Source organism: Chanos chanos, chromosome 2 (assembly GCF_902362185.1).
Source record: "Chanos chanos chromosome 2, fChaCha1.1, whole genome shotgun sequence".
In the NCBI taxonomy this organism is placed as follows: domain Eukaryota; kingdom Metazoa; phylum Chordata; class Actinopteri; order Gonorynchiformes; family Chanidae; genus Chanos; species Chanos chanos.
The window spans coordinates 51,384,458-51,399,363 of record NC_044496.1 but is presented as its reverse complement, the minus strand read 5'-3'; the positions used below and the strand labels follow the sequence as shown (position 1 = coordinate 51,399,363).

Here is a 14,906-nt window from a genome sequence, read left to right as displayed (position 1 = left end):
GTCTTTTTTTTTTTCCCTTATATTGAAATATGTATCAAGTGCCTTTTTTTCAGCTTTTGCAACTTAAAATCTTTTATCATATTGCATCTTATTATTAAAATGAAACTGCTGTATCGTGTACATGCTAGAAATGTTTTTTTCTGTGAAAGGATCTGAATCAGTTATAGAGGAACTATATTGTTAGACATTTAGTCAATAAACAATTTGCTGTCACTTTACGCACGTTTCATGTGTTAAATGCTTTGATCACATGCGCTATTAGTCCTTTGAGGTTGAACTGTTATATTTGCATATTTGTATAGAAAGGGGGTAGAATAACGTATGGAATTGGATGTGATTGCAAAATGGATTCATACACACATTTTAAATATTAACAGCTATTGTAAATGCCTGTTCCTTTACAGAAATTTAGAGTTTATGATTTCATTAACTTGTACATTGTAGATATTCATGAGTGGTAAGGGACTGAATAGTTAGTTACCTTATTGTGTTAAAAACCTGTTACCCACTGCTCTTTGTGTAGCCAACGTGTTTGAATCAGTTTCCTGACAGTGTCCTGCTCCAAAGCTGTATTTAAAAAGAAAAAAAAGAAAAGAGCTAAACCCTGTTTTAACAATATATAATTTATTTACATCCATTTCAGGTTGAATTACTATACATACCTTTCTGAAATTTCATAGATATCTATATACATAAGGCCAAGTAAATACTTGAAAGCACTTAGAAACGAATTTCCAAAATTCTACCCACAAATCCATAATCATTGTCCAAATAGTACAGAAAGCCCTCCTTTACAGAGGGGCTTTCCATTACCACAAAATTGCTGACGACAATTTACATTGACAGAAAAAAAAAAGGAAAGTAAAAAATAATAATTAAAAAAAGAATTTTACAATTGCATAAGCGCTGTGGCAAGTAATAAATACAGCATTTTTGACTTGCAGAAAGGCAAGGGACATTGAATTAAGAAATAGAATTAAAGAACATTCACAGGTACACAATTCTACTGTTTCCGGTTCGAAAAAGAAAAGTGAAATCGGTCCAAGTTAAAAGTAATAATACACTCACACACACACACACACACATTCTTTTACACAGAACAGCTCTGAATGACGCCAAGTAAATGTACAGTCGTGAAAAATGAACTGGCTTGTCCTCTCTTGAGCATCCTGGATAAGCAACTACTTAATTCAAAGTGTTGTCACGTAAAGCCTCTGTGCCAAGTGGGCGCTTTGTGTCAGAAACGTTACTGAGTTATAGATCAGCTGGTGACAGAAAGTTATTCTTATTGTTTTGTTCAACTGAAATGTAAAGGTGTGCCATCAACATTGTGAAAGTATGTATAAACCGAAATATGCTTTAGATGAATGACAAGAGTTTTGCTGTAGAACTGTTGTTCATCTACCTGAGGGTTGTGTGTTTGATTGTGGATATTGATAGTATATGGCAGCATTTTCTTTAGAATTCCTTTGTATCTTTCTTTCCCAGGTAGTTATGGTTCATTGGTGCATCATTCTCCCTATTCACCTTGTTGTTAGGTGATGTGATTTTCTTGTGATGTTCAAAGAATCAGATATCCACTCACAAACATAGCTTCAGGACAAAACAAAAATGATATACAAGCATCTGGCAAAACAGTCTAAACCTCAACACACTGCAGAAATAAATTATTTAATGCTTCATAACCAATGAACAGTAGGCAAACACTTCACAGGTTATACTCTGACAAATGTTACGTCAAGTTGACTTCTTTTTTTTTCTTTTTTGGCTCCATATTAAAATATCATTTACATTTACTTTACAAAGTGCTATAATAAACATTGAAATTGTGTTACCAGTGTAATGCTCAGTATTAAAATGCTGTATTAGCAGAATTGATTTTTTTTCTTTCGTATTGAAAATGGTTGATGTTTCATTTGGGAGAAATTTGGGGGGCGGGGGGGGCATATATGAACTGCATCTTTTCTGAAATAAAGTTTAATTTTTGTTGCAATATTCAAGACAGAATTACAGACCTCAAATGAAATGGTTTCTAATATTTAATAAACTTTGGTTACCCACTTGCTTAGATGTCAGATGTTAGTACCAGACTTTCAGCTGGTTTATATAAAAATTTTATGTACAAAACATGTTGGATTCAGTGAAAGTAAATATGTTGGAAATGATCATTTAAATGAAATTAAAACATGAGTAGGGAATATTTTAGAAAATGGAAGGCTTCAAAGTGCCCAAGGCATGAAACCTTACCTTTGATGAGCATTTGGCTTTTTAAAAACGCTTTTTTTTCCTCATCTTTCTTCTTTCTCTCCTTCTTTCTTGCTTTTTTTTTTTAAGGTGAGAATTGAATGGGATCACATGATCATCCATAAATCCTGTCAAACTGAGAAAATGGATTCACTCTTTCCAGGTTATTTCTCTCAATTGGTCATGGATATAGTCGATAGAAAAAGCTATATGGCCATTTGTGTTCAAGCACTAAGTCTTTCATAAAATCATTGATTTAGAGGACAATGCTCTCCCATTCAAACATTTGACAATCATGAAACTGTCCAACACACATTCACGGGGAAAGAGGACTAGCATAGGAGAGAAATCACACTGTTAGCACAGAGGAATCGTCTGTGACGCACAAACTAATGCAGCTTCCGTGGACTGAGAGAAAAATGGCAGCAAAATGCAGAAAGGGATATTGCTCCAAAAAAATATTGGATGCATAATATAACTTCACTGAACAAATAATTCCATTACTACACTTCTTGTCAAATCCCAGTTCTTTCCCTATGTATTGTATGCTTTGCATTATTTATATTGGCAAAAAGGATCTCCTGCCTATTTTCCCTTTTGGCTATACTTTACATAAGACATCCATTTTGCCCAGGGAAATAATTCTAGCAAAAAGAAACTTGCTTTTAGAATAAGTTTCGAAAACACATTCTCTTTCGTAAAATAACGGAATGCCCTCGGGTCAAAATGGCTTCTTGATTAACTGTTAATAATTAAACATGAGAAAGGGGAGAAAAATGATACATTTGGTCGTATAGCATTTTTAAATAAAAACAAACTTCGGGGGTTGGAATTACTGCTCGCTCTCTCTAAATCAAAGATTTCAATGAAACGTAGGAGGCAGTCTCTGGAAATGAGAGTCTGTTACACCATGCGTGCTGATTGCTTTTGACTGACTTGCTGATGAGAACCATGTAAGGTAAGCTGACAGTTTTGAAAGAGAGCTATTGCCTACGCATCATCTCAAAAGGTTAGTGGGTTCTCTTGTCCACTTTTACATGGTTTACAACACGAATCACAAAATCATCAACAAGCCGCATATATGACTAGACTGACAGGAGACAGCTATGACATTGTCCAAATTTCTGTTCTTTGTAAGCTGTCATTTAGGCGGATTTGTCACTGGCTTTATGCAACAATGTTAAACTAATATTGAGAAAAAGCAGCTCATTCCAGAGAAAAATGCTTGGTTTTTGTCCCCTAATGTCTCTCCACTGAAACCAATTTAAGATTGTATTCAAAGTAACAGTGAGCGCTGCATTGGGAAGGTGAAAATGCTCTCTGAGGTAATAAATGCGATTCCTCGTGAAATTTTTCATTCATATATATATATATATATATATATATATATATATATATATATATATATATATATATATATAAAGTTATAACTTTTTTCTTTTTTGCATATTGCTAATGGTATGTCACACATTTACAAAATGCATGTTGTGTATCTGTATCTTTGTTAAAAATTGTCATTAGCTTTGTAGCTGACAAATCCATGCTTGGAAATTTCCTTTCTGACCTCATCTTTTCACTGCTCAGTCTAACAGTGGCAACTGAGCAGCTTGATCAAAGGTGACAGAAAGTACTGAAGATGAGGCCAATTCCTGTTTTATAATCATCGTGGTGCGTCTAAATAACTATATTATAAACCATATTCCTGGGGGGAGGGGCAGCTTTAACTTTTATCGTATTATAATCCAAGAGGTCAGCCAGGAACTGCCTGGACCTACTCAGCTTCAGTGGGGGGGGGGGGGGGGGCGGTATGGGGTATGGTAGGGAAACCCTGTTCTGTTAATTTCAGTCTTTGCTCTAGAGGGGAGAGAATGAAGGGCTGGTTCATTCTCTGCTACAGCAGAGAGTCAGCTGTCCCTTCGGCCCCGCCTCTCTGTTAGCACTCTCCGTCCGACACCAGGAATATCATGGCCTCTTGTTTGCCAATCTCTGCCATGACGGCGGCCAGCTGATTGAGGTTGCCGCTGTGGAAGTGCTGTGCTTCCCATAAGTCCAGGATCACCGATGTAGGGCTGGCTTTGGATGCGAAGAAACTGAGATGCCTGCCAAGTGAAAGCATATGGTAAACCCTTTTTTGTACGCTACAATCCAATATGTGGTTTCAACGACATTTGGTTTCACTGACTGGAAATCAGATTGGTTCTGTTTTTCGGTTCTGTTCCTCTCTTCTCTATTTGGTTCTGTTTCACTCTTTAGATCTACATTATACATTTCAGCAAACTTCACAGTTTGTTTATTCCAGTCAAATGGAGCTTAAAATCTGAGTTGTGAAGACTATATTTGTCAACACGCCCTGACTTTGGTACGTCGGTCATCGTACATTAACTGAATCCTAAAAATGGAGTACTGTTTTGTACAATTCTCCATGTTTTTGCACAAAGATTCATTGTACAAATGTTGGTCATCTACCACAGAACAGTAAAGATATTCAAGCGTTCAGCATTTGTCCCTTGCACACGTATTCACATTCTTTCAAACAACGATTCTCCATTTTCGTACATGAATGAAGTGCGGCGAGCTTCGTTTTGCTAAACCGGTGATCCTCTCGTCGGAAATGACCTTTTCCATTGACCAGCCTGAACCTTTTGGATCAAAGCTGATCGATAACAACAAAGCAGTGACCTCTGTTGGTTGCATATTTGATGCTGAGGGGAAGGCATCTCCCCCAAAGGCACCTAAAGTGACTTGTTCGATCTAATGGCCTTTTTCTGTTCTTTAAATGTCTAGGGTTTTAAGTGTTGTTTTGTACATGTGTGCCTGAACTTGAGGGAGAGACAGCACAAAAGGTTTAGGGTTGGAGCTTGAAGTTGGCGGGTGCTCCATTTTCAGTATCACAAACAAGGGCTAAAAGTAGGGATGTGTGGACGCATCACCAAAATCACTTTCACTCTCTCTACAAACTAAATGAAAATTGATCGTTTTGGATCACGGTGCTAATTGAACGTCTGCTTCATCACTTCAAATTGTAATTAATTGGACCAAGTAAACCTTACTGGATGAATTAAGTCTACCCATTATGTTTCATTACCTAGAGGAAGTTAAATAGGACAATAATTGAATCACAGTCTTGTTGTTTCCCATACAATGTGGCTTGTTTAATTGATGGGCGAGAGCTTGTGTGTTGGCTTACCTGTCCAGCTTCAGTCTCTGTGCCAGCAGTCTCCAGTCAGCTCCATTGGGGCATGGCTGATCAAGACTGCTGCAGATCTTCTGCCGAATGAGGTAAGGGATCTGGAATGCACTGGGGCCAGCAAGAGCTGGGGTGCTATTGTCCATCATTAGGAAATCAGAATCCAGTGGTCTGTTGTCCTGCACAGTCACGAAACCACAAGCATTACAAGACCACAGAAATCGTTCCAACCTCCAGTACCACTTAATTCCCTTAACATTATTGAACTGCAAGTAAAAAGAACTGTTCAACAAACTAGACTTATGCTGAATGCTTCTTTGTTGAACTTAAATTAAAAAAAAAAAAAAAAAAAAAAACACGGCTCGTAACATTTAAGATGCAGGGATCGTACTGTACCATGTACAGTTCTCTTAATCAGGCATTACATTTCGCTCTAAGGCTCTATCAAGGAGTTCACAGGGCTGCTCGATAGCTTGTTGCCGAGGAGTGTTGCGGTTACCTTGGAGATATTGAAGTCAAGGCTGAAGCTCTGCCCCTCGCCCTCGACTTGCCAGACGCACAGTGTGCATGTGAGATCACAAGTGCTCAGGCTGAGGCGCTCCAGGGTGAAGGTGCAGTGTAAGCTCCTCTGAGAGCCATTCCAGATGTGATAAAATGGGATCTCCTAAAAGAAGGAAGAACAGCACATTTTACTTAAAAATTACACTGACCTCTATGATCTTAAATATGCAACAAATTAGAACATATTTACACGAAAACGAATGTAACAGAGCTGTAATTTAAGAATGGAAGTAGAGGGTAATCTTTGTCATTCTGTTTCTGACACGGTGCTGGAGCTGCACTTTTTTTTTTTTTTTTTTGTCCTTAATCAATGAAATTTAAAGTCAGTGCATTTCAAATTTAAACCATGCTGCTACATGATCCTACATAGTTACTGCAATCTAAAACTACATGAATTAATAGTTCTTGAAAATTGCAATAATAGTATTCTAAAATGATTAATAAGCTAAATTGAACATATGAAACCACATTCAGTTCTCTGTAAAAATGGAAAAAAGCTATTTGGTATTGATTTGCAAGTGCCCATGGAATGTGAGACACTTGCACACTTTCCACAGTGAAAAGAACTCTTCCATAAAATACTGGGTGCAGCGCTGTTTCACATTACAGCATTCATGTTCAGCTGCTAGCACAGCTATTGTGTCAAGTGTATGAGAACATCTGTAATCGATATGTTCAAACATTAAAAATCTTTTGTCTGAAGAGATAACTTAATTAAATTAAACACTCTCTATAGCAGTTGCACGTAGTTATGCGCAGACCTATAGAAAGACAAGATGAACGACAGCTTGTAGACTTTCTCTATGTAATATTAGAGTTTAGAATGGGCTGCAGTACACAGATAAATCCTAATGGGGGAGCTGTTACACAGGCTGACATAAAGCACATTTTCTGTGGGGAAAGAAAGAGACAGAGACGGAAACACAGACAGAGACAGAAGCAGACAGAGACAGACAGACAGACAGACAGACAGACACGCTGACTAACTCTCTCTCTCTCTCTCTCTCTCTCTCTCACACACACACACACACACACACACACACACACACACACACACACAGAAACAGAGAGAGACTTGGCCAAAAGAAGACGCTTTTCACTGAGCTGAGAACAATTCTCTTTCTAAAGCAGTGAGGGAAATGCTCACTACTCTGTGAGAACTGTGCGGCAGATACATTTGGTATTGTCTCTTATTTTCCCAAGAGACAACCACAGCAAGATTTAAGCCCAGAGTCTTCAGTTTCTCAACTTTCTACAGCTCCCAACCTTTACTTCAGTAATGGGCAAAAGTTCAAGAAATTCCAAGATGGTGGTATGAATTTTGACTATTTAGATTCTGGACTATGTTTAAACTTCTAAAAGCCTAAAGATGGCTGTAATCATGCAGGTAGAGGTAGAAGGCTGCTGCTTCCTAGCTCATTCTCCTGCTTTTAAGGAGCTGCTTACTCATTGCCAAGGCCATCCAGGCCATTAGGAGCAGACGTCTTGCAGTCCCAAGCTTAAGCAAATTCATTCTGTAATGGGATTCTTTACAAGGCCCTTCATGTCCAAAAATGTTTTAATGAGACAAAGGCTATAGAACATCCAATTAGAGTGATTCTAGAAAGTACATTATTTCAATTTTCAAAATCTATAGTGAAATCTTTGGTCATGTCAATTTATGTGCAGCCTTTAAAAAAATAGTCCTTTCTTGAGGGAAATATCCCCCCCCCCCCCAACCCTGAGCACTAATGAAGTAAGAACCCACGATCAACACTTGGAACCTCGACTATTACCTGACAAATTAAATACTACATCGGATCAGATCGATACAATGAGAGGCCTAATTGGTACCGTTAGTAAATTAGACAAAGAAAAAATGAGCTAGAGTGCTCTGTGGAAAACCCACCTGATAGCCAGCAAGCAGTTTACTCCTCCAGTGAGCCTGAGGCATGTCATGGATGGATAAGCGCAGGTTGTGGTAACTGTCTTTGAAAAGGAGGACGTGGGGCTCGTCAATCAGCCGCCCTCCCAGCTGCTTCTCCATCTGTATCACCTCCTACGAAGGAGCACAGAACAAGTGAGTTCAGGCCAAGACCCTAGCATAGCACTATGTTCACAAGTGTTCTCTCAACGTTCTTCTAACGTCGCGGCAAGGTTACGCCAACTGGAGGAAGAGCAGCGGTGAGTGAAAGAGCCAGTGCTGTGACCTGGGTGGTGCAGTGATGGAGGAACAGTACAGGTCATTAGTCACTGACTCATTGTTCCTGCATCACAAATCTCCTTAATTTCATTTCTGTGGCTGTGCCAGGAGAAATTTGTACTTGCATGTCTAATGTTTTCATCCCAGTGGGGTTGATACGGCAGGCCATTTGTAGCCTTCAAAATGACCATCTGGAATTAGGTAATAATAACCTAATCCAAACCATTCATTTGCAGCACATCCCTCTTCCTAAAGGAATGCCGCAGGTTCAGAGGTCTACGAAAACTGGATGAGGCCCATGAAGGACCTCAGCCAAAGTCCATTCAAAAAGACCGATGCTCACGACTAATGATGAATTGATTTAGCAGGTTTTTGGAGGACTCGCAGACCTTATCAAAGAGGACGCAATCTCCAATGACATTCAAACTCGGCAACAACTCACCGAGATCAGTCTTCTGAAACCAGTCGCCGTGTGTGCGTATTATTGAAGTATTTATTGAATCGGGCAGACAACAAACACACTGAAGGGGGACAGAAGCCAACAGCAATGTCTGCTAAGATAATCACCATATGTTTGATACTTTTCAGTGTGAATGTGGATGCACATGAAATGAATTTGGAGTGGGGCTCTAATTAAGATGAAGAATCTCACTGATTTTTATCTGCACACCGATGATTCAATTTTCTGCACTCTTTACCCTGTTTGGGCAAGACTGATTTCAATTATTATGTTACAGAACCTTTAAATTATCTGTGTGGATACCTACTTACGTTACATGACCAGTCATTTTCTTGCTTCTATGGCTGATGTGTTTAGAAAGAGCCAGAACACGGACCTAGTTTTGAACAACATTTTACCCCCAATCAAAGAACACACACATACCCATACACACATACCCATGCCCATACACACACACACACAACATATATATATATATATATATATATATGTATATATATATATATATATATATATATATATATATATATATATATTTCAGGATATATATATATATATATTTCAGGATATATATATATATATATATATATATATATATATATATATATACATATATATATATCCTGAAATGACCTTTTCTCCTCCACTTACTGTGAACTACAATGAGTTTCAGATAGGAATAATGGGAACAATTTGGAGCGCTTTAATGAGACGGACCTTTTTAACCCATTATCGTCTCACATCTCAGACTATTTGTACTTTCAAGATAGCGAGTCTGTATCCCCGCAGCATAAAGGTTGTCTATCCACACGGCTTTTAAGCAGGGTAAAGAGTCAAAGGTCACCTTTATCTCTGAAGTCATTCGGTCTTGCAAAGTTAATGACGGAAGACGAAGGAATCTGAACAGGAGCATAATCTCTTGCTTTTGTAAATTTATTTATTTATTTTTTTAGACAGACAAAAGGGTCTTTTTTTTTTTTTTTTATAGCGGCTACAAAGTCGTTCATTTAACGCCTTTCTTAAGCTCAGTCGTTCTTTGGCGGAAATTAGAATTACAAATTGGTGCTTGTGGACTTTGATCCTATTTGTGACCTATCAGCAGATCTAGTGGACTGGTAATGGGAGCCATAGAAGAGCCCGCCAATTATCCCATTATAAATATCTGGATCTATGAATATCAATAGAGAATTAGTTGGGGGCTATTCACCCTCCTCAGTTTAACGAGGCCCGGGACAAATGAGGAGCATAAACACGTCACATTTGGCCCAGCGCTCCCGATATCACGCCCAAGAACTGTGCCCACATTTGTGTGTTTGCTTTCGACATATGTTTTAGACAGAGAGAATAATGACTCTGTATACGCCCCATTGTCCTCTTAATAAATTACTTTGTGCGGAAGCAAATTTATGAGAAAAGAAAAAAAAAAACAAAAAAAAAAAAAACGTAGAGCTTTATTCAGTCTTCCAAAGAAAAACGCTGAATGGTTTTTGCATATAAACACCGAGAGTAGATTAATTACAGATTCAGTCACTGATTCGGTGCTTTCCCATCTCGCTTCGCTTCTTAAGATATCGAGGGAGGCAAACGCGTCCGTATCGCAATAAGAGCGAAAAGTAAAGGAAAAAAAAATATGGGGGGGGGGGGGGGGGGGGGGGGGGGGGGGGGGGGGGGGGGGGGGGTGTGACCAAAGATTCTCTTCATTATTATGATGACTGAAACGAAGTCAGATATTATAAGGACAGGACCCTGTGTCTTGCCATGTAGGAAATTGAGAGAAGGAGCAGGGAAAAGACACAGAGGCGGCTTAACATTGGTGTCTGCGGGTCAGAAGAGTGGTAAGCTTTAGAGAGACAGATAACAGGATTACTGCAGGCATGGCCACAGTTCTCCCAAGCATCCCCCCCTCCTTCCAGCTGATCCCCTCAGCTGCGACCAGCTAAAGTAGCTCTCCGAGCGGAGTCTCTGATGGTCTTGTGCCGCGGTCCTTTTGGGAATACAAGAGACACTCATATAGTTAATCTCCCTCCTCTGCTTCTGACAGAAGGAGGTTAGATACTGCTCCAAACTCTTAGACGACAAATAGTCAGCAACCGGAAAACATTTAGGCTGACGAGCGATAGAGAGGACTAAGATTCACCTTAGACCCAAATCACGTGAAACGTAAAACATTTTTATGTTATCGGAGGAACGTGCAGCAGGGATGCTGGGACGATAGACATTTTATAATAGCTTCTTTGAAAACTCCAACATCTTTTTATATGCTTCAAATAACTGCTTACTATATCACAGCTATTTAAAAGCCATGGCTGTAAAACATGGATGACTTGTGGAGGTCTATCTGTATTGTCACAGCTGACATGGTAGTTGTAAGTCAAAAGAAATAACTTGGCTCATAAAACTACCACAAGGCAGCAATGAATTCACAGCACAAAAAAAAGCCCCATTATAATTTTTGTTTTATAATGCGAAAAAGCCTCCAGAAGAAGGTCTCAGATGAAGTAAGTTTTACTTAAAAGTCTTTGAAGATGTATTCGGTTTCCTTAACCGTTTGGCGTACCCTAATAAAAGAGATAGTGCTTTTGGCTGACAAACTATATTTGAAAACAAGTTTTCAATGATGATGTAAGCTGTTTGGCAGATTTATATCATAAACACATATGTCAGCATATATTTCTCTATAAATATTTTCGAGTGTGACAGGATTTTTTCTCTCTGATGGAGAGACTCCATCACTTGGAGTTCTTCAACCGGTATTCTCTACTTCTCTACTCTGATTAATAACAACATGTGTGAGGAACTTGCCAGCTGCATTACAAACGAGCTTACTGCTTGCCGAGGGAAGATGTGCATTTCCTTGATAAATCATTGTGAAAAAGTAAGTGGAACATGCAGTGGTGGCTACGTTTAATGTGTTTTTTTTTTTTTTTTCCTAACTCTCAGCCAAGCTTGCTTCTGTGATAAAGCTGACTGTCTTGTTTAACTTTACGTCAGCAATGAAAGCATGAGGCATTACAGTGCCAAAGCAGCACTTTCTGACTTGTCTCTCTTCTCTGTACTCAGACAGGAGGCCAATTATTCTCTGATTTCAGACAAAGGTCAAATACGAGAACACATACACACACACACACACACACACACACACACACACTCACTCACTTCTATACTGGTGAGCACAGTCAGCAGATATAAAACGACACACTTTCCTAAGACGTTCAGCAGCCAGAATGTTTCAGAGTGAGTGGGAAAATAAAACAGTAATACTCCCTGACTGCAAATATCTGTCTTGTGTTAAGACAGACTGTGGACGACATACAGAGATTGACTCGAATCATCGCGAGGAAGAGATGAAGAACTCTAAGTCATAGAAAGCTATGTTCCCAAGTGACCCATGGGACCGCCCACAGTTACTACGAACTAAGTGAATAAAAACTGCACACAGTTAAACTCTATTCAAATATAATTTGAGGAACATGAAATTATATTCTTCAGATTAAATAGCAAAAGACCTTTTTGTAAATATTTAAGGTTGACAATATTTTAAGTTTACTAGAATATGGCTATTAGGCATGCAGCACGAGCCTATGTTTCAAAAAAAGAAAAGAAAACAAAAAAAAAATCAAAAAAGACATTCAACATAATACACTACCGCTAAGCCTGGCTTACCCAACTTTTAATATCAGAGTGTTTTACGGGATATTGTTTTGTTTGTTTTCTGCGGTCTGTAAACAGGCAAGGACAGACAGAGCTCTACATCAAAGTGAGAGTCTCTAAGGTCCGTCCTGAAGCAGAGAGCAAGAGGAGGGAAAAAGTGTGACATGTCCACTTTACGGCTCTGTAATGGAATGCTGTACATTAAATATTAATCTAATTCGTCCCACAAGACCCACTAACATATTGAGAGCATCACACTAAAATGTCATGGACTCCCAAGCGTCACAAGACACTTACGATCAAAGACAATAACATTGTTTTTAATCTGGTTTAATTGGGAGATATAAAAAAAAAAAAAATTGCCGTTCTCGGGCTGATGCGACGCTGTTTCCCCAATGAGTGACAGCCAAGACGTACATGGGGGGGCGAGGGGGGGGGGGGGACAAGACTTAATCCCAAATGTCTACTACAAAGAACCTCAAAAGGAAAAGAGGCCAATCATAATGCTGCCCAAATCAGAGGGGTGTTCCCTCCATCGCTGGCCTAACATTGTCATTTATGCTAATTGAATACCACAGCGAAACGTGTGGAAGACCCATCGGCAATCATAACACTCCATAACACAATTAAGATTCACGAGAGACCTGGTGGAGTACGAGACAAAAATAGTGATACACTAAAACAGCTAGATCTGCTACTGCTCCGCTTCTCCCGTAATCCACTCTTCCTACTATCAATGATTAGCATAATAATTCAATCATAATAAATCAGGTTTGTGTCTTTTGAGGAAAGTCAATCGGTGAGGAGGTAAAGCATCTCGAGGGGAATTTAATTCTTTTTTAAGTAGTTAACCCACCTGTTAAGAGCACTACCTTGCCCATCACAGACACAGAGCAGCACATGGTCTAAATTACTACACGGTGGGGTATATTCTAAATCACCCAATAAAAACTACAAATCCCTTGGAGGCTTGTGGCTTACCACAAGAGCTGGTGTGTTCTAGAGAGCTGTAAATGCACTTGCAGGGCATCAGCAGCTGACTAGCAAGCCACAAGAGCTTTAGTAAAACATACTTGGGTGTCACGTTGCTGTTCAGACGCTCCCTGGCTGCACACTCAAGCTCCTATGCATGACATCATAGCCAAGGTCAAACTAACACAGGGCAACAGACTGCAGTAAAATACATTTACTAGCTGTTCACTTGGCTGAGGATTAAAAAAAAAAAAAATACTTGAGGAACAGACACGAACTCAGTCTAAGAATAAAGTTTGTTGTTGCATGAAGCACGTGAAAACAGAGGTGCTGTTTTTAAGGAGCATGACAAAACGTGACAAAATGCTTCACAGCCTCACATTTGAAACCAAAACAGCAACCGTGCCCTAAAAAAAAAAAAAAAAAAAAAAAAAGGTGCTTTTCATCTTGGCTGGTTGCGTTTTAGTCGTGAGGTAAATCAAATCCACCTCTAGTCTGAGCACTCTTTCTGCAACGGAGCACTGCGTGTGTAAGAGCTCACTCTGAGCAGACCTGATCATTTCAAGCTCACCTCCTCTCTGGAGGAGCACTGGTAGAGCTCTACAGACGTGCTGCACTGAGGGAGGTCAGCTTCTCTGGCAGCCTCACAGACACTCGATTAGAGAGCTCCAACACAGCCACCTCAGAGTTACAGAGGCAGAGGGAGCCAGCGTAGGGGCATGGGGAGAGAGCAATCTCTGAGAGCCTCTCCTTTTAATTCACTAATTAACCATGCAAATGAAATCTTAACAGTCTGCTCAGACGCAGTCCTCCAGGGAGGCAGTTTGGCATTAGCTCTTGATTATTCTTGATCCGTTGGAAGAAGGGAAAAAAAAAAAAGTGGGGGGGAAATAGAAACTGAAATGAAACTGTTGAGAAGTGAGTAGAACACCGCGGCTAAGTGAGGTCAGGCGTAATGGTTGCCATGGAACACATACCAACGCCTGGCAACCAAAACAAAAGAGGGGCTAGCCGTGCTTTAGCTGCTAAAAAGAGCGGGCCCTGACCTTCATCACGTCCTGAGTGTCGTCCATGCAATAGACGCGGATGCTGTACTCCAGGGTGGTGCAGTAGATGGGGGCAAAGATCAGCAGTTTGAGGCGTTTGGCTGCCGCCATGCTCAGGGACTCTCCGACCAGGGCGAAGCGACCCAGCTGCTCGGTGAACACGCGGCATGTCTCCGCCTCCAGCTGGCAGTAGTAAGGCTCTGATGCAAGCTCCTCCCCCATCAGCAACACATCCTGTCAGAGGGGAAAAAAAAAAAAAAAAAGAAGAGGCAAGGTCATAAGAAAGGTCATTGGCTGGGGCGTCCATGTACAGAGTGTGTGCTACTATGACGTGAGCATTTTATATTCGTGCACACACACACACACACACACACACACACACACACACACACACACACACAAAGTCAGATCAGAAAAGTGAAACTGCTCTGGAGCGTTTCAGAAACTTCAACTAACAGCATCGACATTTTTTTCTGTTTCATTTGTCAAATCATATCATTTCTGCATAAGAAATAAGCTATCACAATCTTTAACTGTGACTGTTTTGCTTATTATGTGGATGTGGAATACGTGGACTCTGAAGCTGTAATGTCACTGATGTAA

General features: G+C 39.8%; 1 protein-coding gene across 1 annotated transcript in view; it reads right to left on the bottom strand.

Annotated features, from left to right (window-relative positions):
• Nucleotides 1–4,177: 4,177 nt before the first annotated feature.
• Nucleotides 4,178–14,906, bottom strand: part of unc5a (unc-5 netrin receptor A) — a 114,120-nt gene continuing 103,391 nt past the window's right edge. Inside the window, exons 14-18 of the mRNA XM_030765530.1 lie at nucleotides 14,304–14,537; nucleotides 7,881–8,030; nucleotides 5,931–6,095; nucleotides 5,432–5,610; nucleotides 4,178–4,343 (exon numbers count right to left, since the gene is read on the bottom strand). Coding sequence (XP_030621390.1) covers nucleotides 4,178–4,343; nucleotides 5,432–5,610; nucleotides 5,931–6,095; nucleotides 7,881–8,030; nucleotides 14,304–14,537 — 894 coding nt within the window. The remainder of the gene's footprint in view (nucleotides 4,344–5,431; nucleotides 5,611–5,930; nucleotides 6,096–7,880; nucleotides 8,031–14,303; nucleotides 14,538–14,906) is intronic.